Source organism: Chionomys nivalis, chromosome 26, assembly GCF_950005125.1.
Source record: "Chionomys nivalis chromosome 26, mChiNiv1.1, whole genome shotgun sequence".
NCBI lineage: Eukaryota > Metazoa > Chordata > Mammalia > Rodentia > Cricetidae > Chionomys > Chionomys nivalis.
The window spans coordinates 32,833,503-32,858,970 of NC_080111.1; the positions used below are offsets into that span (position 1 = coordinate 32,833,503).

At 41.3% G+C, this 25,468-nt stretch overlaps 1 protein-coding gene across 2 annotated transcripts; it reads right to left on the bottom strand.

Moving 5' to 3' along the window:
* Window positions 1–9,905: 9,905 nt before the first annotated feature.
* Adcyap1 (adenylate cyclase activating polypeptide 1) lies at window positions 9,906–17,379 on the bottom strand. 2 transcript variants are annotated; one of them, XM_057758680.1, is made up of 6 exons: window positions 16,871–17,379; window positions 16,415–16,525; window positions 14,211–14,342; window positions 13,668–13,766; window positions 12,379–12,519; window positions 9,906–11,930 (listed from the first exon to the last, which is right to left on the bottom strand). In XM_057758680.1, exons 2-6 carry the CDS (start codon window positions 16,522–16,524, stop codon window positions 11,882–11,884), a joined length of 531 nt encoding a protein of 176 aa, XP_057614663.1. In that variant the 5' UTR covers window position 16,525; window positions 16,871–17,379; the 3' UTR covers window positions 9,906–11,881. The 2 variants fall into 2 exon arrangements, with proteins under 2 accessions (XP_057614663.1, XP_057614662.1); XM_057758679.1 differs by having other exon boundaries at window positions 9,906–12,519.
* Window positions 17,380–25,468: the final 8,089 nt, after the last annotated feature.

Here is a 25,468-nt window from a genome sequence, read left to right on the forward strand (position 1 = left end):
TTAGCATAAAAGCCTGGTGCTTTAATAAAGAATTGCCTTGGGAAACGATCACAACCAAGTTACATAATCAGCACAGGTACCCAGTAGGAAATCACTGAATAAAGAAAACTTGAGTCTTATTCATCCATAAAGAATGAAATAGTATAATTTTGTAAGTTTTTTATCTAATGGAGAGAACTGAAGATTGCTGTGCTAAGCAAAACAAGCCAGGAGTATCATATCTCTCTCATATGTGGAATCAAGGAGGAAAAAAAGAGACCAGAACGTACAAGAGAGGTGGTTAGAGAAAGGGAAGGTGAAGAGAGGGAGTAAGAGAAGCTAAAGGGGGAATGTGAGAAAAGTTCACTATATGCACATATGAAAGTGTCAAAACAAAGCCCACAGTTTTGTACAATAATTTCTAATAAAAATGTTTTCAAAGATAAATACACTATAATTTTTAATGAGGCTGGAGAGGTGTCTCAGCAGTTAAGAGTGTATGCTGCTCTTGAAGAGTGCCTGAGTGTGTCCTATTTCCAGCACCCACATCTGATGCCATGAGTGCCTGCATTCACATGCATACCCATGACGATACACAGAATTAAAAATAAAATAAATAATTTATGTTGAATACACATTAAAACAATGTTTTAGATACATTAGATTAAATAAAATATATTATTAATATTGTAAAGTAAAAGTAAATAGATCACTTAGGCCACTAACCCTAGCTGGGTCAATCTGGCTTTCCCTTTCCATGTGCATATTAATCCTTAGTTCCTGAAAGTACTGCAACATGAATTTCCACCTTTTTTTCCCCTAAAACAAAGTGAAGACAGTAAGATAAATTACCTATTAAAAGATGAGAACTAAACTACAACAGAGTCTGAAGCAAATAAGAAAACAGATTCCAGAATTAACCCAGAGCCCGGTAGTGCTCTTCGAGGCATTGCTCACACACTGTAACTGAACCCCTCTCACATAATGAAGTCCTTGAAGCAGACTGCCCCAGGCCTCCACCTACACCTACAGGAGCAGGGTACTGGCAAGTACTTACTGAAAAACAAAACATCTTCTCTACAGCGATAGCTTTATTCACTCTGTTGATAAAATGCAGCCCTATTCATACTAGTGAGGTAGCCTCAAGCACAATCATCTCAGCATAGGGCCTAGAATCTCAGACACTCCAAGAATGTGTTCTCTGGAATGTTGGCCTGATACTCACATTACCAGGTACCAAAGTGAACATTTCAATAAAGGGAGGTTTTCAAAATCATGAAAAAGTGTTTGACTATATTAATTTAATACTTGAAATTCATTTCTGAAAAGGTATACCATTATTGGTTGTTAAAACACCATGCTCATTATAGCATCATACACATCAGCCAAGACACAGTCATTCACTACTATGCCCATCAATAGATGGATGGATTATAAACATGTGATCACAGAAAGGTAAATATAGTATTACCCACCTGTAAGTGGATATTAGTTATAATGTAAAGGATAACCATGCTAAAATGCACAGACCCAAATAGCTAAGTAGCAAGGAGAACTCAAGGGGGATACATGAATCGCACTGTGAATGGGAAATAGAACAGATATTACAGGTGGATGGGGGTGGCTATCTGAATGGGGAGTGGGTATGGGAACCCAGGAGGGCTCAGGTTGTGAGGATGAAGTGAGAGAGTACAAGGAGACACAGTTAGACTCAGGGGGCATCTCTGGGACCAGCAAGAAACCTAGTGCAATGAAAACTCCCAGGAATTGATGAGGGTGATTCTAGCTAAGACTCCTAGCAATGAGGAATATGGAACATGAATCAGTCATCTTCTGTAGCAAGGCAAGACCTCCAGTGGAGGACCTGGGATCACAGTCAGTCACATAACCTTTGACCTGTAATTTGCCCTGCCTCCGAGTGTGCTCGGTTAAAAGTGGCACAGAAATTATGGGAGTAGCCAATCAATGAATGACTGTTCTAGCTTGAAACACATACAATAAGAGGGAATCCACCTCTGACACTGCCTGGATGGCCAAAACCCATAGGTTAAACAGCCCAGAGTCCTATGATAGAGCCAAACATCACTGGCAATTAAAAAACAGTCAATGAAATGATTCCTAATGATATTATACTATACTCAAAGATTGTTACCTAGCTCAATTGTCATCAGAAAGGCTTCACCCAGCAACTGGTGGAAAGAGATACAGAGACCCACAGCCAAACATTAGGTGGAGCTTGGGGAATCCTATGGAAGTGGGGCAGGAAGGATTGTAGGAGCCAGAGTGCCAAGGTCACCACAAGAAAACCCACAGAAATTAACTAACCTGGGCTCCTAGAGACTCACAGAGACTGAACTGCCAATCATAGGACTGACCTAGGCCCTTGCACATGTTACAGTTGTGGAGCTTGGTCTTCCTGTGGGACTCCTAACAGGGGAAGCAAGGGTTGTCTCTGACTCTGTTAGCTGCTTTTGGGACTCTTCCCTCTCATTGAGATGCTTCATCTAGCCTTAATAGGAGAAGATGTGCCTAGCTTTACTGCAATTTGATATGCCAGGGCTAGGTGATATACTTGGGAGGCCTGCCCTTTTCGGAAGAGAAAGGAGGGTTGGATGGAGGAGGTTGGGAGAGGGACTGGGAGGAGAGGAAGGAAGGAGGGGAAACTGATCTGGCGGGAAATAAATTAATTAAAGAAAAAGTTTATTAAAAAAAAAACATGTGGTCAGCTGAATGATGGTGCCTCATACCTTTAATCCCAGCACTCGGGAGGCAGAGGTAGCAGATGTCTGTGAGTTCAAGGCCAGCCTGGTCTACAAAAAAGACACCTGTAAAAAGGACACCATATGCTGCAACATGGATGAACTTTGAAGACATCATGCTTAGTAAAATAAGCCAGTGACAGGACGACAAGCAATACATGATTTCATTTATATAAGGTCTCCAAAGTGGTCAAACTCGTCAAAGTAGAATATAGAATGATGGCAGCTGTGGAAATCTTCCAAGGGTATGTAAGATGAAATTTTCTATAGATCTGCTGTACAGCAGTATGCTCTGACTATTAATAGATAATTTATATGCAATAGAGCAAAACATAATAATACAAAAAAGTCAGGAAGTAAGACACAGGTGGATTATGAATAAAAGGTTTTGCAATCCTATAAACAGCAAAGGAACTAAGCTAGGCTTTTACGACATTTGTCTTCGGGTTTCTATTGCTGTGACAAAACTCCATGACCACAAGGCAAGTTGGGGTGACAAGGGTTTATTCTGCTTACACTTCCGTATTGCTGTTCACCACCAAAGGAAGTCGGGGCAGCCGCTCAAACAGGGCAGCATCCTGGAGTTGGGAACTGATGCAGAGGCCATAAAGGCACCACCCACCATAGGCTGATGGACCACCTCCACTGATCACTAATTGAGAAAATTCCTTACAGCTGGTTCCCATGGAGGCATTTTTTTCAACTGAGGCTCCTTCCTCTCTGATGACTCTAGCTTGTGTCAAAATCACACACAAAACAGTCAGCACAACATTGTAGATGAAAAAAAAAAGAATTAGAAATCCATTAGGTTTGGTCTTCCCTTTACCTGAAAAAACTTCCCCTGAATGGCATATTAGCATTGCTAGTCTGCCTTAGCCCACTATTCCCCAGGGAACAACAGGGACTTGGAAAACTATGCTTACCAAAGTTCTTCTACCCTAATATCTTCTGAAATCTGTTGGCAAAAATTGATCCTATCAATTATCACAATGATAGAATATTCTAGAACATGCAGGTGACCAATGCTCATTTTACCAAGCCTCCATCTCAGGTATCTAAAGGATTTCCTCAGGGTCATCTCAAAGATCTTTAAAAAACTTTCAAAGGCTTTGGTAGCTGTGCAATAATTGAACAATCAAGTTTAGCCTACATAGGTGAAAAGACTAACTGGACTTTAACCAAAGTGATTATGTCAGGTGTGAGTTTCTGAAGGAATGGGGCTGGAAAATCCCTGAAACTGAATGGCCTACTACATGAATGGAGAGAAGGGAAGAAACTCTGAAGTGCATAGATTGAGTAGTATGGCAGAGAGTAGTGGCAACAACCAGGAAGGCAGATGAATGTGTGATGAATGATTTCATTTGGGAATACACTGGGTGGGGGATGTCCAGTGTACATAAAGGCAACTATGTCAACGAGGCATTTGAACACTCTAACAAGGACTTAAATCCAGTGTATAAATATTATGGAATAGGGACAGGGTGGGGGCGTGAGGTAGAACGTGAGTCTAGACACACTGAGGATAAAGAGGAGGCAATGGAAAAGGCAGAGACAGGAATGGAGGGTGGAGAGATAGGAGAAAGAAAATGTCAAAGAATGTCAACTTCGAGGAGTCGGGTGAAAAGTAATGTTCTGGGAACAAAGGAGATGTTATACCAAATAAATCTGCAAAGTTATTGGATTTAGTAAGTGTGGTACAGTTAAAGACACATACCCCCTACCCCCCAAAAAAGTAAAAGGACAAAAAAATGGCAAGAAATTGAGATGGAAATCTAAAATGAAAAGACAAATCAAGGGTGAGGGTAAGAAGCCAAGGGAGTTTTGTTTCACTCTCATTTGTTTTCAGAATATGGTAGGTGACATCTGAGAGACACTAAAGAGGGAAAATGACACCTATAGGAAAGACCACAGAAAGATGAAAACATAAAGTTGGAGTGAAGCAGTGTCAAAGCACATCCATTTGCTAAAACAAACAAACAAAAACAAGCCCTCAACAACCAGAGAAAACACCTGTAGGCTTGACCCAAGGCACCCAAAATGATCAGAGAAAGAACACATAGGGAGAATCCATAAGTTAGTCACAGACAGGGCATGAAAACCGTGAACAGACAAAGGAGAAGAGATATTGGGAAGTTGAAGGACCCAGGAAACTAGTTAATACATTTTTGTAGGAGTCAGAGAATGATAGCAAGAATGAGAGAGTAGTTTGTGCTTTCATGGAAAGATTGTAAGTTTGAGGCTAGTCTGAGCAACATCATAAACAAGATTTTGTGAAGGAGGAGGAGGAGGAGGGGGAGGGTGGGGAGGAGGGAAAGAATTGGGGACTATAGAGATATAGAGATCAGGTACATGCCTATGTTCTTACCACTCAACTACATGGCATGTTTGTGGTCAGCCTGGTTCACATGAGAACATGTCTCCAAAAAAATTGTTCAGTGAAGAGTGTAGAGCCTTTATGACATACTCTCAAAGAATTGTTGTAGTTTACAAATTAATGATTTTAAGTAAGTTTGAATAAAGATACCCTGCATGGCTGGAGAACTCTTTCTAGAAGATATGCTATTAAATAAAAGCCAGGGATAGGGTTGCTTCCCTGAAGGTCATTGTCAGGGATGCACCAGAGACTCCCAAAACAGTTTAAGTTGTAGCCACTTCTCTTGGTTACCAGCTGATAGCAAGACCCTGCAGCTCAAGATGCCACATATTTTCCATATGGGAAAAGAGAAATCAAGCTGAAATGGAGCTGGAAGCTTGCTCCATATTAACATTGATAGTTTGCAAAGACTAAATGAAGACTGTTTAGGAGAATCAGCAGCAGTTTATCAGTTGTGGACTTACTGCACTATCAATCTGCCTGGAAAATGTGCACACTAGTATACATGACTTCCAATTGTTTTCTAGTTGAACAGAGGCTGCTTCAATGGAGGAATTCATGGTTGGTAATGTAAACCCAATTAAATGTCTGTAGTTGGGATCTTCTGTATGTACTTGTAACCACTGAGCCATCTTTCCATAGTTGAGGCTGCCTTCTTGTATGGTGTGACATTATATACCAACTATTTAGGGGAAAGAAATAACATTTTTCCTGGAAGCATCCAGAAAAAAAGTCCTCTCTAATCGCACTATCCTAAAATGAATCACATAACAGGTATGACTTGTTATTAAGGGATTCAATTATCTTGATTGACTGTATCTAGAAGTCAGTTAATATCTCATAAACTCATATCCTGTATAGAGAATGTATTGTTAATCAACCAAAATTAGGGGTGTTTAAGCAAAAATGAATCAGGCACAACGACATGCTATTATCTTTGTGTTGCACACAGACTACCCCTTCCCGAGTTAGTGTTCTATAACACTCAGCAAGAATGTAACTTAAAGCAGATGGTGTCACCTGCTAGAATACTAAACTGTTGGTAGAAAAAAAAACATAAAGGAAATATAAATTGTTCTATAATCTCAATTTTCCTATCTACCAAATCATGTTTTAAATTACATTCTAGTTGAAAAGGAAGTTTCTCTATCAATTTGAGGACAGTTTAGTTCCCTGTTTGAATCTTTTTTTTTTTTTTTTTTTTGGATTTTCGAGACAGGGTTTCTCTGTAGCTTTTGGTTGCTGTCCTGGAACTAGCTCTTGTAGTCCAGGCTGGCCTCGAACTCACAGAGATCCGCCTGCCTCTGCCTCCGAGTGCTGGGATTAAAGGAGTGGGCCACCTCCGCCCGGCTCCCTCTTTGAATCTTAAGATACCTCTTTTCCTCTATCCTAGGCAGGGATTACTATCTCATGGCATTTGATCAATCTGCTGTAGTGTGAAAGCAGTTGGGATATAGAGGCAAAGGGGTTTGTGTCTAAGGCCAACAAGAGAGGTGGGGGCACACAAAGGAGGATACAGAGGAAGGAAGGAGACTTGAGTCCTTGGACTTTACAGTTGATTGACATTGAACAGGTAGAGGAGATATAACAGGTCAAGAGAGATTACCAGAATAGAGAAAAATACATTCTCATTTCAAAGACTGTGAAGCTGTCCTTCTAAGGACAACTTCTCAAACTGTGTGTTGCAATCTCACCATGTGTCGTGTAACTGAACATGTCCGGAAGAAATCTGACAACAGTAAAAGGTTTCCCAAAACAGAAAAGCAAAAAAAGTATTCCAAACCCAAGCGCAAAATGAATCAGAAGTGTTTCATATGACTTCATGGCAACCTTTGTTCTGAACACACAATATTTACACTTTGTACTTTGTGTACTGCAACACCAGACACAATGCCAGTAATTACGGTCTGAACCATCTCATCTCAGACTCAAGACCATTTTAGGTTTTGAACTCAGTGTTGTTGCTATACACAAAATATTTTATGTTTTTATACAACCATAATGGTTTGATTGTAGGAAACAAAGAATTTTAGTATTCCTTACTCATTCCTCAATAGGTATCAATTTAGACTTTCGACTATATTGAACTTGATTTTTAAGATTGGTGGTTTAAATGTTGACTTGAGTTTCATATTAAAGAATCAATATATAAATTTTGGCACAATAATAGAGTTTAATTTCCAGATTTATCTAAAATGACCTTAAACATACTTCTGAGATTTTATAATATGTATTCATGCAAACAGCATCCTCGGTATCATTGACTATAAATTATCAATTAACTCTGATAAAGGTTGAAGATATTCTTCAGTATCAAATAATACTCAGTCAATAGTCAATTATTTATGTAAAAATAAGTACATTAGTATGCAAATACTAACAAAAATAAGATCATTAGTATGCAAAATTTGCTTTTCATCTATTATAAAAAGTAAAATTATTCAAAAATAGATGTATGATTTGTTATGGTAAGTGTTTGGTGTATATACCTACTTTTATAAGTATATGCAAAAAAAAATTCTCATGGGAAAGGGGGTCACAAAAGAGTCATAGAAAAGTAACTGGAAGAACCTGGAACTCTGTGACAGTGCTGGCTCTTCAAAGGACAGGATACAAAAGAGCTAAAACTGTTTGATTGAAGGAGAATTATCCAGGTCCCAATGACAAACTGCAAGTTGATGTAGGGATCCAGTGTAGTGGCAAGAGCAACAGCAAGGGGAACATGTATGCTACTAATTTAGCTGTGATTTCTAATACTGTACTGGTGTAAAGGGTGGCTTGAGGCCATAGTGACACTTCCAAGTGATGTCATCTTGTGAACATTTCAGAGGTTTAAAACTGTTACAACCAAATTGAGATGTAATACAACTGGAAGTTGATTTCTTGGTCCCCATAATTAGTACCAGGTAGCTACAACAAGGCTCTCTACATATCACTGATTGTCTAACCATGAGATTGAAGGTTCTAAAATTCTATTTAGAAAATCACTCTCCTTTAGGAACCACCTATAAGTGTGTGTGGGGGGGCAGGAAATCAGAATACTCACAAAAAATCATACTAATTAGTGATCTTAATGACTTAAATGAGCTATTGTACTTCTCCAAAAGCCTAATGTCTATTCTTGCAGGGGAGGGGATGCAGATGTGACTTTTACTGATTTATGCAAGGATCATAACCTGATGATTATTTAATATAAAAAAATAACTAACTTGAAAATATATGTTCCTATCTATATATGTCATCAAATTCTAAATCTAAGTGGTCTTAAACTTAACACACACCAGTGTAGCATTTTTATTTAAAATGTAGGCTCATTGATTCTGGTGTAACCCTAGACTTTGCATCTTTGGATAAGAAGGCCCCAATTATCTTGTTACAAAAGTGCAACTACATGTCAGTCAAGCTCTTTGACCAGTATACCTACCCATTTCAGCTGTATAATCTGTATTATATTGGATCTCTATGGTCCCAGTCCTTACAGCAGCAAGGTACATATTTTAGACCCTTGAAAACTCAACTATCTTCATATTAATGCCTAGCATTTAATTTATCCCGTATAAAAAATACACCAAGTGAAATTGCATATCTGAATTTCACTTGATGTCAGCCAAGTTTAGGGCGTTTTTTTTACTTCTTTGACAAATCATTATATTATCCCTCATTGAAACAAATTGTCTTTCTCCATTTTTTTCATTTACTACACTGTGACATAGAAAGAGGAAAACTACAAATGAAGAAAAAAATTTTCCTTAGCTAATAAAACTGATATAAACTAATTATGTTTTATTCTTTTCTTATTTTCTACATATACCTAATTTCTAGATTTGGGCTCTTCCATATATGGTTCTAAAATGCTGAGCTATGCTCTAAGAATAATTTTTGAAGTTTTACTAGCCTTTAAATACTATTGTGACATATTTAGTGATTTTTTAATAGAGTCCAACTAATTTTAGTAATTTTAGAATGAAAATATGATATTTTACACTAAATGGTATGAACTATGATTAGTGATTCTCAAAGTATTTTTAACCCAGAAATAGACAAGGATACCAAAAATACCCCTGGAAATGTATGGGATTTTCATATGAAGGCTTTCCTTTAAATCTTACTAATTTGAGTTAGTAGCCTATATTATCCACAGATGACCTTACTATTTTTCTTTAGGCTTCAAGGTACATTTTCTTTTAAAACTCTTGTTAACGCTGATTAATCGTGTCCTTGATCCTTCTACTGAAAACATTCTAGTGAACAATAACTCACATCTCTAAATACATTCTACAGTCCCCAAACTGATTATTTACAACATTTTTAAACAAAATTTCATTAAGACCTAGCTAGTATACAGGTACTTTTTTAAAAAGCTAAATAACTACTTTCCAAGTGTTCCTAACACTCAATATGATATGCTACCACTGCCTGGTGACTTTCTGAATACTAAGCCATATGTGTACATACCAGCAGACAGAAACTAATCTATGTAGCTTACAAATGTTCTAGCATCTCTATCTATTCATGGGGTTAGTGTTTTCTTAGGCTTCTCCATCTGAGCAGCTACTTTAAAGTTTTTTGTTGAGTCCAGTACCTCATCAAACATATGTTAGAGTACAATTTATGAAATGCATGAATGTTTAGGCTGATAAATATTCCAGACATGAAAAAAATTTTATGGCTGTTAAAGAAATATAGTACTTTAAAAGATTTAAAAATGACTATTTCCTGAATATGTTTTTTCTCCAAACATTAGACCAAAGTGAATTGTTTACAAAAATTTATTCATACAAATTTTACACGCTTTATATAACAGTTATCAAAGACCTAATTATAGATATTATGTGTGTAATAATGCTTGGTTAATATGTTTTTATAATCAGTTGCACACAAAATAAGAGTTTCAAGACTAACATCTACCTATATCATCACTATATCATAAATCTGCTCCAGGTTAATAAGGCTCTTGGCATTTCTAAAAAGTATACAAAAGGTTAAATTGGGTGATCACTGTAAAATGCTTGCCACTAGCCACGTGAACACTAAGTTAGACTTCATAAAGAAAAGGTTCACTAGAGCCTTGTTTCACCACTAACAGCTGACACAAATACAGAAAAGTCTGCCCATTATCCAAGAAACAAATAATTAAGACTAAAACGCAAGCCGATGTGTTGCAGCATTGTAGGGCCACTAAATAGCCATCTGTGATTCGTGGCGATTTAAAAGGCAAAGAAAGGCACTAAAGCTGCAAACTGCATCCCGGGTCACATTGCCTGAGGAGACTGCAGAAATAAAGATTGATCCTGTAGCCGGACACAGGCTGAGATCAAATGCCTGCTTTCTCTGTTTGCAATGTGATCACGGGACAGCATCCATCCACCCGCCTGGGAATGCAAATACAGTTCTGTTTTTTTAGATGCCTGACTTCATACTAACCAAATCTGTACAGGAAAAATGAAAAGTACTTTAAACTTTACAAACTAATGGGTTTTTTTTTTCTGTTTTCTGTTTTTGTTTTTTTTTTTTTATTTTTTGAAAATTTGTACCTAAAATTTGGAGACTTGCTGGTTTGTTGTTGCTTGATTTGGTTACTGGGTAAAGGTTCTTTTGTTTATAAAGATTACTCCACATATGTTCAAGAAATTGACAAGAAACAGACATGCTTTCTTTAGCCAAGACAGGATACAAGAGTGGGTGTGGGACCCTGCTTACCCCACTCTTGACCAGAGATATAAGATAGTACTCATACATATGAAGATGGGGTTTAAATGATTTATCAATTAGTCAAACTGAGCAATATTGGAACACTACACATTCTAATATGACAAAGATTGGTTTTATGAAACAATTTTACTAAGCAATAAGCCATAATGTAGAAAAATACATTTTACCTACAAACTCAATAAACAAGAAACAAAAGGTTCATATTTAGTGCATAATTACTTCGTGGTAGCTACACAGGGGTTCCTAAACTTCACAGTCACTGCTTGCATCGAACAACAACAAAAAATGAGTAGCATTCACAAACTTAAGAGAAGTGTAAATGGCAAATGATTCTTAAACAATGCAGGAGGGTAGGGGTAGAAAGGAGAGTTCTCCAGAAAAACCACAAAGAACAGGGGTGGCTTCTACAGAATAGGATTCAAAGAGGGGGATCCTGGCCATTTCACAAAATGAGAAGCATGGACAGCACTGGAGAAAAACACATTGTACTTTGCACTCGATTCCAATATCCAGCACCCAACTTGTCAGGCAGTGGAACCTACAAAGGGGCTGGGCTTGCCCCCAGATTCTCAGACCTGGGGCAGTTCTCAAACCAGTCCCTCAGCAGAGTCTTCCTCTGCCACCCACGCTCTGCCTCCTCCAATCCGCCTCTATTTCTTTCACCTTGTTCCAATTGCCCTAACCTTGGGATAGTCGGTTCCCTGGAGAATCAGGAAGTACAGAAAAGAGAGCTTTATCTCCAAGCCGATCTCCTCTGTACAGTTCCTCAACTTTTCTCCCAGGGAATGACGTAAATTCTGGGGAGAAGCACAATTTGGATCGAGCTGTTGTTTAATTAGAATTTCCTTCTGGGCTGAGAGTCTGAGGAGAGACAAATACACATAAAAGGAGAATCAAAGAAAGCCAAAGTATTGGAATTGCCCGCAGCCAGTGGGACAAAGCCCCTTTGAGTTAGTTAGGCTGGGATTCAAGCAGCCTGCCCCAGAGACTCACAGGGAAAGGAAGCCCTTCAGCAATTCCCCCAGTCATTACCTCAGAATTCCCCTGGAGCAGGGCATCATTGTTTTTTGTACAGTAGCAAACGGCCATTTTTGGTACCTTCAGGCCTGTTGTGGATAAAAATACTATCCTTTAATTCCAGTTTACAAAAATAGGAGTAATATTCAAAACAATGATTGTCTATTTTTTCTATTCATTTTATATAAAAACATAAACAGCTCAGGCGAATTTCAATCCTTGTGCACGCTTAAGAATTGCTCTCTGTTATACTTATATATATTCTTAATATATATTTATAATATATATCAATAATTGGTCCACAAAGTATATCTGTGCATTCTCTAGTGCTTCGTAAAAAGAAAAACAATATTATTATCAAAATAGTCATTTAATGGCTTTACTTCATACATAAATACATGTTTGGAAAGAACACATGAGCGATGACTGGTCAGTCAGTTTGGAAAACGAATTTTCATGTTATACACACCGTAGCTGGCAACTCATCGCTACAAGTACGCTATTCGGCGTCCTTTGTTTTTAACCCTCTGTTTATACCTTTTCCCTAGCACGGCCGCCAAGTATTTCTTGACAGCCATTTGTTTTCGGTAACGGCTGTAGCTGTCGGTGAAGATGCCGTCCGAGTGGCGCTTGGTAAGGGGTGCCCGGTCGTCCGCTGCGCCGCCGCCTAGATTCTCGCTGCAAGGAGAGGGGGCGGGGCAGGAGATACGTTGAGTGTGTGCGAAAGAAACAAGTGTGCCCTACCCCCACGCGGGAGCCTACGGGATTCTGAACTTCCCTGCGCAGCCCTACTCTGCCGCACCCCAGCTGACGGGAATACTGTGACAGAGACCCGGAGGACCCTCCTTCCCACCCACAGTTTCCTAGCTGTGGAAACACGCTGCAGGACTTCTACGACTGGGACCCTTTCAGATCTTTCTAGATATTTCTAAAGCATCCCGGGCGTCCGGAGAGTGCTCGCTCTTTAATCTTTTCTCCAAAGGTTGCTTCTCAAGATTACATTATCACTATTTCTAGCTAAATTGTACCTTTCCACTACCGGACATACAAAGGTTGCTAAAGGCCTCACTGGCTCCTGCTAAATTATCGATCCCACAAATCTAGGCAAACACGGATACTCCTCTCTCTTTGCCTACGTTAAGTTGGGGAAAAAAACGTGACAGTGATACAAAGCGACAGGCTGTAGGCAATATTTTTCACCGCATGAATTATTCATGGTTAAAATTTAATCGGCTTCCCCGTGGGCTTTATTTAAATGTTGCCTTCTGCTGACACATGCAAGACCTTAGCTCTTGGTTTGTCTGGCCGGAGCAAAAACGGTTTCTTTCAAGTATCTAAACTGGGGACTTTGTGCCTTAGGTTTGCCTTCATAGTAAACGTGATGCCAAATTATGGCAAGCGCTTCCACGAACCTCGAGGGTTTCGAACGACTGGTAAGGGGGCCATTTGATTTAACTTGTTTCTCATTCAACAAGGATCCAAACCCCAATTTTCCTACTCTCTCTACTCTCTTCTCTCTCTCTCTCTCTCTCTCTCTCTCTCTCTCTCTCTCTCTCTCTCACACACACACACACACACACACACACACACACACACACACACACGGGGTCTCTGGCTCTTAAGTTTAAAAGCCCAACTTCTAGATCTCCGCCCGAGGCTGGTAGTTTCCACCTAGAAGCCTGGACGCAGACACACCCTCCCGCGCACAGGCGCTCGGTAGCGCAGAAACGTACGAGATATGCCCCGCCCTCCCTACGCGCTCGCAGTATTGTCACCCAACCTGGCGCTCTCCCCACCCGCGGATTAACTCTGTCACAAACTCTTACCCCACGCCCCTGGCCACGACCGACTGCAGGTACTTCCTGGCGGACAGCTGGTCCAAGACTTTGCGGTAGGCTTCGTTAAGGATCTCGTGGGCGACATCTCTAACGGGGAGACAAAGTATGAGACTTGGGTCACTCACTGCCTCGGTTTTTCAAGTGACAACCAAGGTCCCCACTTGCTGGGCTTTCGAGGAGGATGACCGGACAACTACTAGAGACACAGGACCTGAAGTTACTTTGGGAAGTTCCCGGGGATAAATCTAAGATAGGATTTAGTCCTGGCCCTGGGGTGACCTGAAAGCGCCCGACCTACGGAGCTGCACACTCACGGACACCTCTCACGCCGCAGTTTTCAGTCCGTGGTGCGGCCTCAGGTTCACAGGTATCTGTCTGCTAATTTTCTGGATTCACCCAGATAGAAGGGAGACTTAGACTTTCGTGGGAAGGCCCTAGTTTTAGAGCAACTACCGGGTTCCCTCCCTCCTCTCCCCACCCCCACCCCCCTGCCCCCCGGTCAGGTCAGGCGGAAGTCGGGCGGGTTTCTACCTCCTGTCCGCAGGATAGTAGAGGGCGTAGGCGTCACGCAGCGCGGAGGCGGGGCTCCCCACGCCCGGGGGGTCCCAGTCGTAGAACTCCTGCACCGGGTTCCCGTCCTGGTCGTAAGCCTCATCTTCTGGCCTGTGGGATAGCCAGAAGGAGAGTCAAAAGTACCTCTCCCAGTTCTGCCAGGTCCCAAGAATTTCTTTCTTCGTTATGGCCTCCCACAAAGAATTGTCTTTTCTTCTAGAACAGTCCTAGGGACGAGGTAAGGGAACTACACCGCAGCAGCAGTTCCTACTTCACAAGGAAATTCGCTCATGTCTCTTCAAGCGGATAAATGATCCCAAGAGAACTGAACAACCGTGTAGACCCCAGTACCTGGCCAAGTGGAAGGCCAGCCCTCTTCCCACCAATAGCATTTAGAACGCACCAGAAAGATCCTAAGAGATGATATGAGCCAAGGCAGTTAGACCAAGAGCAGAATGGAAGGAGGGTGAGTGGGTAGGTAGGATTCAGGAGGCCACCTCTGGCAGCAGCCACCCCCATCCAAGCCGTCCAGCCCAGGGGAGCCCTTCCCTGCGCGGATGTAGGTCACAGAGAACCTCCGGCTTCTATTTTGGGCTGGAGAGAATCTGCTAGGAACATGAATAATAGATGCCCCTAAACTTAGCTAGTTTGGCTCATTCTGTGGTGTGGCGGTGTGCTCCAGTGCCTATCACCCAGGAAAAGTGCTAAGCACACGGAACTTTGAGAATAGACCGAGGTGAAAGGAAGAGGGCTTTCGAGTCCATTAAACAAAGAGTTCCTGCTGATCTATTAGCAACAGAGCGGAGGCTGGATTCCATCTCAACTCCAGAGCGCAAGGGAAGGGGTCGACTGGGGACTGACATTCCGTAGGTATCCAGGGATCTCAGGCTCCTCACATATCACCTTCATGCCCGACAGAGGACAGGCAGAGGAGGACAAAAAATGCAAAGCCGAGTGGCTTTTGGCCCTTGGAGATACGCGGAATATAATAGGGACAAATAACATTGCCCAGGCAGAGTCCCGTCGTACTTGGGTCGCTCTATTGCCTTTTCGCCCTCCCTGGACAGACCAGAGTCGGGTGAGATCCTCCGCACCGCGCACATCCAAGCTCCCACCTCCCGGTATGCCCCCAGACCCTAAACTAGGATCTTTCTAGCCACCCATTGCTCTTCTGGGCGCCCACATACAGGCGTCCTCATAAAGAAGAGAGAGGATTCCTGTCTGCCAGTACATCAATGGGCAGATGCCCCGCAAAGGCAGAGGTTCTTGGGCGCGGCTACAAGAATCAGCTCGTCGCCGCGTGCTCCTGACTGTCCTGAGTGCCACCCCGCACCCATGTAAGGCGTACCCACGCATTTCCACTGTCCCGCATACAAGTAGTGGGCTCTGGGGCTGAAGTAGGGAACCCGGGCAGCGCCGCACAATTAGAAGCAGATGCCAAGACAAAAATCAGGTTTTCTGCATCCCCAAGTGGGCTAGGTTGTCCTCCCAACCCCTCTAGCCTGCTGGTTTTCTCTCCTTCGCATCCGTTTCTTCCCCCTCCCTCGCTGTCTCCTTCTTGTGTTTCTGTCTCTCAAGTAGCTTTTCCTTAACCTTGGCTGACCAAGACCCCCACCCCTAAGACGTTTAGGGCTCAAACTCTAGCTGAAAAGGATTCATTTGAAAGAAAGCTGTTCCAGTGGAAAAGAATTCGAATGAGACAACAGGAAGGGCGGAGGAGCGAGAGACCCCGCCCCAATAGTCCAGAATGGGCAGTAACAAAGCAAAGTGGAGCGAGCTTCACTCTCAGCCCCGGGCTTTGCTCTGGGAGCGGAAGTTCTCCAACTCATCCTAAGAAAAGGTAAAAGAAGCCAAGCAGAGAGAGGAATCTTGACCCCTCCTTTGGACAAATTGGAGGAGGGAAGGTTTCTACAAGGGTCGGAAACTCACTCCCTTTATGTGGGTTTTTTGGGCTCCACTGGTGAGGAGGGAGTGAGGCTGGCTATACGAGAGCTTCCTTGACCAGACCACCCCCCCCCCTCCCCGGCTTAGCTAAGGACCTGGTACCTAGCCAAAGGCTATAGAAATGCCCTATCTGCGCAGGAAGCTATGCTTAGCAGCATGCGATCCAGAACTGTAGGGAGGCGACCGGGAAGTGGTGTCTGGCGAAAGGAAAATCTAGCTCAGCCTATGCTAACACCTACCTGATCCCAGGAAAACGGAGTCCAGCGGCGGCAGGTGAGCAGGAGACGCTGCTATGCATTATTATCCCGTAGACCAGCAAGGCCAGCCTCACTCCGCTACACATGGTCATTCTACAAAGCAGGAGGGGAAAAAAGGGCACGCAGTAAGTGAGATTGCCCCTGGTTTTCCACCTTCTAACCTCAAAAAACTCCTGGGAGCTGGGGGAGCCAGAGAAGCTGCGGCTCCTTGTGTTCAACGCCACTTAGCCATGCTGGTGCGTCTGACCACTTCTCCCTTGGTATAATTCGAAAAAATAACTATGTGTGTGTACCCAGTAACTAGCCAGACCTTGAACTAAAGAAGGCTAACTCGTACACTGATATTGCTGCCAGCACGCGGGAGGGAGCCTATAGTAAATTGAATCGGTTAGTATGGTATGGTAAAAGCCCCCCTCCCCCCTACTATTTGACTCTTACCGCTGCTAGAAGAGTGTTGGCTGCCAAGTAGGACGGAGGGCAAAGGGCTCCTTTGAGTTTCCGGGCTGGAATCACAACCCGAGAGGCATCACTCACTGTCTGGCGCTGGTGTCTGGAGAGAAGCCGCGGGAATTAGCTGGAGGAGCTGGGGGGGACTTGTTTGCCGAGGCAAAAATTCCGCTCAAAACTTTGTAGACGCACAGAATTAGGAAGGAGCGTGACACTGAAGGAAGTGGGCGAGAAGAGAGATGTAGAAGACAGAGTAGGCGAGCAGCCAAAGGGAGGGGGAGTAGAATGGCCTTAAGTCCTCCTGGGGAAAGAAGCTAGTGGGTAAGAAAAAGAGGGAAAGTCAAGGAAGAAGGGAGGATAGGAAAGGAGAGGGCTAGCCCAGGCTGCCAGCCTCTGTGGGAGATGATCCGGCAGCTTGCAAGAGTCAGAGGCACCTTCTCTGTTCCGAGGTCTCAGGCTGCGTCTGAAGATGGGGCTTCTGCTGATGCTGACAGAGGTGGCTGGCCTTCTGCTCGTATTTATATATGCAGTTAATAAAAAAAACTACCCGTATATGGTTTCAAGAGACACCTCTTTGTCAACATCTGTCTGCAGTTGCCTTCAAGTACAGAATATTTTGGTTGCACTGTAGTGCTCCGATTTTTATTCATGATATGACTTCCTTTTTTTTTCTCAGTCACGTAATGATCCGGTATCAGTAAAAGACGTCAGCATCCTAGTCCCTCAAGGAACATATTAACTATTCTGTGCTGTCCTCCAGGATGATAAGATCCGGAGTCATCAGCTTCTCATAAACACCTTTCATTCGCACAATCCAATTTTTAAGAAGTTCAATTATTTTGATGGTTTTCGATTTCACCCATTTCTCAAAGACAAGTGAAGAATTCGTAGAATTTATGGGATGGTGAAGTCATATTTTTATTGTCTCTTCTTTATACTTTTTACTCAAGCCCCATCGAGGACAACTCTGATCTTTAGATCAAGCTCTCCCATTAATAAATTTAATTTCGATCCCTTTAATTTCTTGCTTGTGCTTTTTCAGATAGGCAATTAAATGTGGAAGGCGTTTTGCGTTTGAAAGGGAAGTCTTAGAAGATTTTCAGTAACTATCTAATGAGTCTGGCTGTGTTGACAGTCTGTCTCTGAGTAGATTGATGAGAAGGGAAGGCTGCCTTGGGAGCAAAGCCTGTGGCGCTGTCCAGGCTCTGGGTGCTGAACTGTTGGGCGCAGATGCTACAAGCACTGAAAATTGCCACTGGCTTAATTTTCACCACAGTCTCTAAATCTGAAGGTTTGACAGTGGTGTTCTTACTGTGGCAATTCATTGTCGAAATCGCCCTGCTGTTCAGATCCATCTCCCCTTGCATCCTGTGTCCACAAATATCCCAATGCTCAGAACCTTCTTAATCCCTGCCTTAGATTTCCGTGCGGAGCTTTTTCTTCATAGTTAGTCCTTGTATTTGGATTTCAACCTTCCTTGTTTGCACACTTTCACAACCTTTGTGGCTCTTACTGATTTTAAAAAGTGAAACCATGGTGTTGTGTTTTCTGCAAGAACTGAAATTTTAAGAATGTGAGAGTGAGAAATGGGTGCCCTACACTTCTCTCACAAGTTGAATTCTGTTTAGGGAAATATAGACTGGGAAGGCAGGAGGATTCCTAGCCCAAGGTTTCTTGGTGAAGATTGCTACCAGGAACACTTCCCTGGGAATAGTTAATATTTTTAACTAAAAAATAAAATGGGAAGAAGAAAGCAATAAGGAAAGACCACATCCACCGGGAAATTTCTGAGCCCCTGAGTAATTCCAGATTAGCAACTTTCTGGTCCACAAAGATCTTGAGTGTCTTTCTTTTCAAAAGGAATAGAAACATCAATAACTATTAGTGTGCATTTTAACTATTTGGATCTTATACACACAAAAATTAGAGGAAATTACAATTAAGTAGGAGTGTTTCCTGTTAGTGTGATTTGGGATTAGTGTTTAAATATGCCATTCTGTATACTTTTTCAAAGGCATAGGGCAAAAATGAATCACTCATCTTTAATGCTATTTCCACTTTTTGAGATTTATTTCTTCCTCCATGAATCAAACTTTTTCCTTATTTCCTGGCTATGAATGATCCAAAGCTGCCTGTTTTCTCTTAGTTTCCATCTAGCCTTAGACAGCCTACTTTCAACAAACTTCTTCTATGTGGGAGACATTTCATTTCTCTCTGTATTGTGTTACATCTGTCTGCAGGAGTGCCTATATTACATGCTTGGTGGCTGCCTTCCCTAACCCTTACACAAAGAGCCTGCAGTGAATAAGAAGGATAATCCAGCAGAGCAGCCTTTCTTAACAAACTTGCCCAGAGCTATTGCCTACATTGGCTTTTCCTGACTTCTACCTCTCTGCAAGTCAAAGGTGAACTTCATTAAAATCCTCACTTTTGCCTCCCACTTGAATTCTGAAATGAGTTCAATCTGGAAAAATATTTTAAAATCTCCAAGACTACTTGTTTAAAATTCACTGCTCAATGCCCAACTTTAGTCAAGAGAGCCACCGTGTGGGGAGTTTTGTTGACTTCAAGGTCTGCTAAAGGAGGAAACCACAAACAGGAAAAATAAGCAAGCCTTAAAGTGTGTCAGTTCACTGGGTTTGTGCCAGTCTCCTTCACTGAGCCTGGGTACCCTCAGACGTTACTCTGGACCCAACACCTCAAAATCACATGATTCGAGGTTGATTCTACTCACTATAGTGAAAAACTCGGTAGAGAGTTTGAGATTATTGATGGATAAACTCCAGAGACCTTGTCTTTCTGTGTGCCATCAAAAGCCTACCTAGCCCTGCCCAGTAGTGATCCAAGGGGTAAAACTTTCAAGCCTAAACAGGCTCATTTCTGCAGATAATTTTGTGGCCAATAGTCATCTTTATTTAGAAGAGGTTTGCCTCTGGAAATCAGGGAAGCATTCCGAATATTGAGAGATCTGGCCTTTGGTCAGAAATATTGGGAGAAAAGTAGAAAGCTGAACCCTTGGTTAATGAGAAATGAGGGAGGATGTGAGAGAGAAAATGAGAAGCTGCGGACTGAGGTTCTGAGAGCTGTGTAAATTTGGAACTGCATCCCACTTGGTCAAATCCATTTACTGGAACCCTCTTTACTTGAATGGAAGGTGATGTCTCAAAGACCAAGGGTGGCTCCCTAACTACTACTCACAAGAGCTAATTTCAGGAATGCTATGTCTAGAAGGCTTTTGAGTTTGGAGTTTTGAACCTACGTGCAGTAAGCAACCATCAGCCATAAAATAGTCAAGAAAGCTTCCCACCCAACACTGTCCACACTGACTGGTGTGCCAGCAAAGACTGGGTAGGAGACCAAAGTCTGACTTACAGACTTTTTAACTAGGCATACACCTGGCAACTTGGACTGAGACACAGGAAGGAGCCTAAGCACAAATCCAAGGGACCCTCAACTAAACAGCTGTTTCTGAGAAGAATAGGGAAAAGGAGAGGAGACTATGGAAGGGGAAGTTTTTTTATTTTATTTTTTTAACACAATTTCTATCCCAAATGGATTTTGCATCCTCCTATGAGTGACTCTGTAAAGAACATGAGGAATTTCCAGATGTTCTATATATAATTGCAAATGGAGAAGATGTCAAACTTTCTAGTTAAATAACACAAAGGAATGGAAAGCCTTCTCTCCAGCTCCCATATTCATTCCTCTTCATCCTCACAGTTTGGTAGATTTCCCAGGCTGGCCATTTCTCTCCAGACTATGAAACCCAGGAATGTTACAGTAGCAATCATATTATCATAGAAAAAATGGAAGAGTCTCTCACCATTGTCCTCCAACAGGCATTGACTGAAGGTACTTGAATCTAGGCACCCTGCCCCACTGACCTACCGGAAAGCAATCTTCAGAAATGTTTATTGGAAAATAGGAAAAACCCTTAATTTCAAATTCCTAATATGTTACGTCCTTTTTGCGGTGTTAGTTCTTCAGATGTGAAAACAAGTTTTGATCCAAAACAATTAACAAACTAAAAATCAAGTTAACATATCCCTGAATCGTTTCTCCCGACACATCTGCATTTCTAATGTGGGAGCCTTGAACATTGAGTCAACACTCAATTCAAAGAAATTTTTAGGCTTCAAAGAAGTAGATTTTTGTATTTAAATATGACCACTGTTGAAAATTTGAATTTACAGGTGGTTTCCTATTAACAAACACAATAGCATTTGCAGGGTCTTTTCTATCAGTCAGGTTCTTGCTCTTTGAACCATCTCCAACTGGGGAATCTGTTGAATGGGAATCTTCATCCACCAAATCCATGGTGAGTTAAATTATCTTTTGCCTTTATGCAGATCAGTGTGAAGTGGGACTCGGTTTCCCAGGTAAGATTTCTACTCCTTTTCTCCTGACCCAGTCATCTACAGCACTCATAATTTCCCTGTGTCCCTTTCCCTTTCCTTAACTACTTAGCTCTTCACATTGCTCTTTACCACCACTGTCTCCATCAGATTTTTTTTTTTTTTTTTTGGTTTTTTTAGACAGGGTTTCTCTGTGGTTTTGGAGCCTGTCCTGGAGCTAGCTCTTGTAGACCAGGCTGGTCTTGAACTCACAGAGATCTGCCTGCCTCTGCCTCCCAAGTGCTGGGATTAAAGGCATGTGCCACCACCGCCCAGCTCCATCAGATTTTTTTTTTTGTTTTGTTTTGTTTTGTTTTGTTTTTCGAGATAAGGTTTCTCTGTGGCTTTGGAGCCTGTCCTGGAACTAGCTCAGTAGACCAGGCTGGTCTCGAACTCACAGAGATCCGCCTACCTCTGCCTCCTGAGTGCTGGGATTAAAGGCGTGCGCCACCATCGCCCGGCTTCCATCAGATTTTTTTCTTTTTTTTTTCTTTTTTTTTTTTTTTTGGTTTTTCGAGACAAGGTTTCTCTGTGGTTTTGGAGCCTGTCCTGGAACTAGCTCTTGTAGACCAGGCTGGTCTCGAACTCACAGAGATCCGCCTGCCTCTGCCTCCCGAGTGCTGGGATTAAAGGCGTGCGCCACCACCGCCCGGCCATCAGATTTTTTTAATCATATACAAAGGACATGTTTGAACAAAGCATCTTTACACGTTCCTAACATAAGTAAGATTCAAAAACCCTGTGTTCTCTTTCTATTCTTTTCTAGTTGACACTTGGCATAAGAACCAGACTATTGTGATCCTTTTTGGTGAACAAGCTTAATGCAGAACATCATCCTCCCTTGTGAATGACAGAAGTGAATTATAAGTCTGTATTCAATTTCACTCTAAACTTTTTCTCTTCTGAGTCTTCCAGAAAATGTGATGACTAATGACTCACTTCATACTGATTCCACCTGTAGGGAAACCCAAATGTTCTGCCACAGAATATCATGACCATGGCTTGCTTTGCTGCCTGCATCATTCTTTTCTGAACTCACTGTGAAGTAAGAGATGAGCTTACCCATAATGTGTCATGACTTCTCTGACCTTCAGAATGGATGCCTCCCACTCTGAAATGACCAGGAAAGGGAACCTTTCGAAACCACATGAGCAAAGTATTTCTCTTTATCTGAGAAAAGAATTGCATATTCACATGGCTAAGAAATTTGCCAATTTTTGAGACACAAAGCAGAAAACACAGGAAGCAAAAACCAGGAAGTATGCTTTCTGTTATGGAGTTAGATCATTTCAATAGCTCCATGTACATCAGTTCTAAGACCTAATTAAGCTGAACATGAATCTACCAGCCACCAAAAACAATAATGTAGACAAAAATGTTCGGCCTTGCCAAATTTTCCAGAGATTTTTAAAATCAAGAGATCCTCTTAACTTCAACTACATCCTCTTCTCACATAAGGCTTCAATATAGGAGTAAAAGCTTGAAGAATATCCAGGGAATTCAATATCCTAAATAGTTCAGCTGATAGTTTCTGAAAACATTGAAAGAGGGATCTACATACAAAGTCTTTGTATGTAAATCAAAAGATCTTGCTTTTTGACTTTTTAACATCCCAAACCTCTGCACTCTGATTCATTAAGTCTTATCTGTCGATGAATATATGAATATTTGTAAGAAGATTTTGTTTTTAAGCTTGTTTTTCATTATTCCCAGTACTAGCACTGTATAGTAATATCTCTGTAAATACTTTTTTTAATTGTGGGAATCAAAACCATGGGATGTTATACAAGTGCTCTAGCACTGAACTACCTCCACAGACCAAGCAAATATTTTCAAATAAAATTCCCTTTCTACCCAAACATATATTCACATTAAAGCAAACAAACAAAAATATCATCTGTCTTCTTAGAATAAAACTACATTTGTCATGAGTTTATTCTTTGAAACCTTGTTATTTCTTTAATTTGTTTAACATTCTTTCTTACCAAATAATTCTATAGTATTGCCATTCCCCATTAGTCACAATAATTTAGTGAATACTTGCCATACTTAATGCTTGGTTAATATTAATTCCCCTCGTAATAGTTTTCTTTGTGGACACCCCATGCTACTTCCATTTTACACATGAGAGGCTGGAACTGAAAGAGGTTAAGGAACTTTCCCAGCTTCAAATTCAAGGCTGAAAGACTCCAAAGAGTTTTAATGCTAATGGTAAGTTATACTATCTTACATATTTTTCTCTAGAGTTGTTATAAATACAAATTGGTGGTTTAATATCAGTTTTAGTTTGTTACTTGACTCTAAGAAGAAAGTTAAATTCTTATTTTCTAATTAAAAGTCATGCATAATGTAATAGAAATCAAATTCTATTAACTCAGTTGAAACTGGCTAAGTTAGAATACAAATATATTGCATACTGAGGAAAGGGTTGCTTTACAGACTAGGCAATAATTGTGCACCACATATTTCTATATCTATATACTAAAAGGTTAAAGGTTCAGAAGTTTAAAAATATTTCTGCCTCAAATCATTATTGAAGATGATTTCATACTTAAGAATGCAGCAAAGGTTTTAATAATGAGTTTACTTTAAAAACAATGTTGTTTAAGTTCACCATTTAATATCCATTGTATCATCATAGTTTATTAAATCATTATCTAATTCAATGCCACAGAAGTCATATGATCATTGGTGACTCAAGACTTCTATGAGTCAAATGAGATGATGTATATGTAAACGATACCACAATAGACCCTAGACTAGAACTGAAGGCAACCTGACATTTTTTTTCAGCCCTTCTGCTAATGGTGATAGTCTCTGTGTTAGTAAACATATTTTTTCCTTTCTAATCCTTTTCACTGACCTGGGAAACAGGCATGATGTTATTATTGCTCCATCTTTATCAGTGGCTGAAATAGGTTCATCATTGTGCCAGCAGCTCACAGCTAACAAATAACAAAGTCAGGTTTCAAACCTAGATGTTCTCCCAAGTCAAAGTGTTTTCTACTATCATCTAGCCTTCCTGTTGTTGTTTAATGACCATTATGTCTAAGTAGAGAAGAAGCAGAGCCTTTCAAACAAGCATGGCTATTTAATAAAACACAAATTTTAAGGCTAACATTAACAAATCATTCTTGGAGGTTTGTTGTTATTGTTTGTTTGGCTGGCTGTATTTGAGTTTTCTGAGACAGGATATTGGTAGGTATCCCAAACTGGCCTGGAAGACTCAGTTATCCTTAAACTCATGGCTTTAGCCTTCTAGGTGCTGGGATAGGAGGAGTGTGAGGCACTACAACCAGCAAGTTATTGCTTCTCTGGCATTTGAAGATGAATGAGTTGATGTGTATCATTTCCACTCAAAGGTCACACAGGTCTTTGTTTGGTTGATTATTTGGTTAATTTCAAGACAAGTTTTCTCTGTGTAGCCCCGGCTGCCCTGGAACTATCTCTATAGCCAGGCTGGTCTTAAATTCACGGACATCTGTCTACATCTACCTTCTGAGTGCTGGTATTAAAGGTGTGCACTACTGGCTACTCACATGTATTTTTAAATGGGATAAGGTTGTAGCATTTGAAACAGTATTGTACTAGTGAAATAATAGATCTTAGGAATAAGTGAATCAAAATATATAAATATAGATTCTAACTATGCTTGGGATAGAATTCCTGGGAACTTCCAGGAAAGGGGGAGACTCCCACTAGCAGGATTATTGCTCATTGAAGTGACTGCCTGGGACAAGGAGCTGGGCCTGGTGTCTAGCATTTACATCTGTAGAAGGGTTATTGCTCTGGGTATCTTCTCACAGTGACTGAACTAGTGGGCACTGTTAACTGTAGCATGAATTCTAATTGTTCTTAATAAACACCCAGATATTAGGGACTGAAAGCTGAAGGATCAGAAAAGCATTGCGAGCAGCCATTAGAGAGACCTTTTACCTCTACCAATGCTCAGACCAAAGGGGCAATCCTGTCCTCAGACTGCATCCTCAGACTGCAATTGTCTTCACCAAAACTCAGACTACACTGAGCTCCTGTCTCCTCCCACCTTATAATCTTCTCTCTGCTCAATCATATCACTCCTGTCTCCACCTCCCTAGTGCTGGGATTAAAAGCACATGATCCAAGTGCTGGGATCACCTTTGTGTGAGCTCTGTTTCTCTCTTAGACAGTTTAAATCTTGTGTAGTCCAAGGTGG

Bases quoted from the DNA above. Each gene is read 5' to 3' on its own strand.
- Adcyap1 (XM_057758680.1), bottom strand. From the start codon at position 16,524: ATGACCATGTGTAGCGGAGTGAGGCTGGCCTTGCTGGTCTACGGGATA. The intron at 14,343-16,414 runs GTAGGTGTTAGC...GCTATCCCACAG, and splicing joins CTCCGTTTTCCTGGGATCAG to GCCAGAAGATGAGGCTTACG. The intron at 13,767-14,210 runs GTAGAAACCCGC...TCTCCCCGTTAG, and splicing joins TACTATCCTGCGGACAGGAG to AGATGTCGCCCACGAGATCC.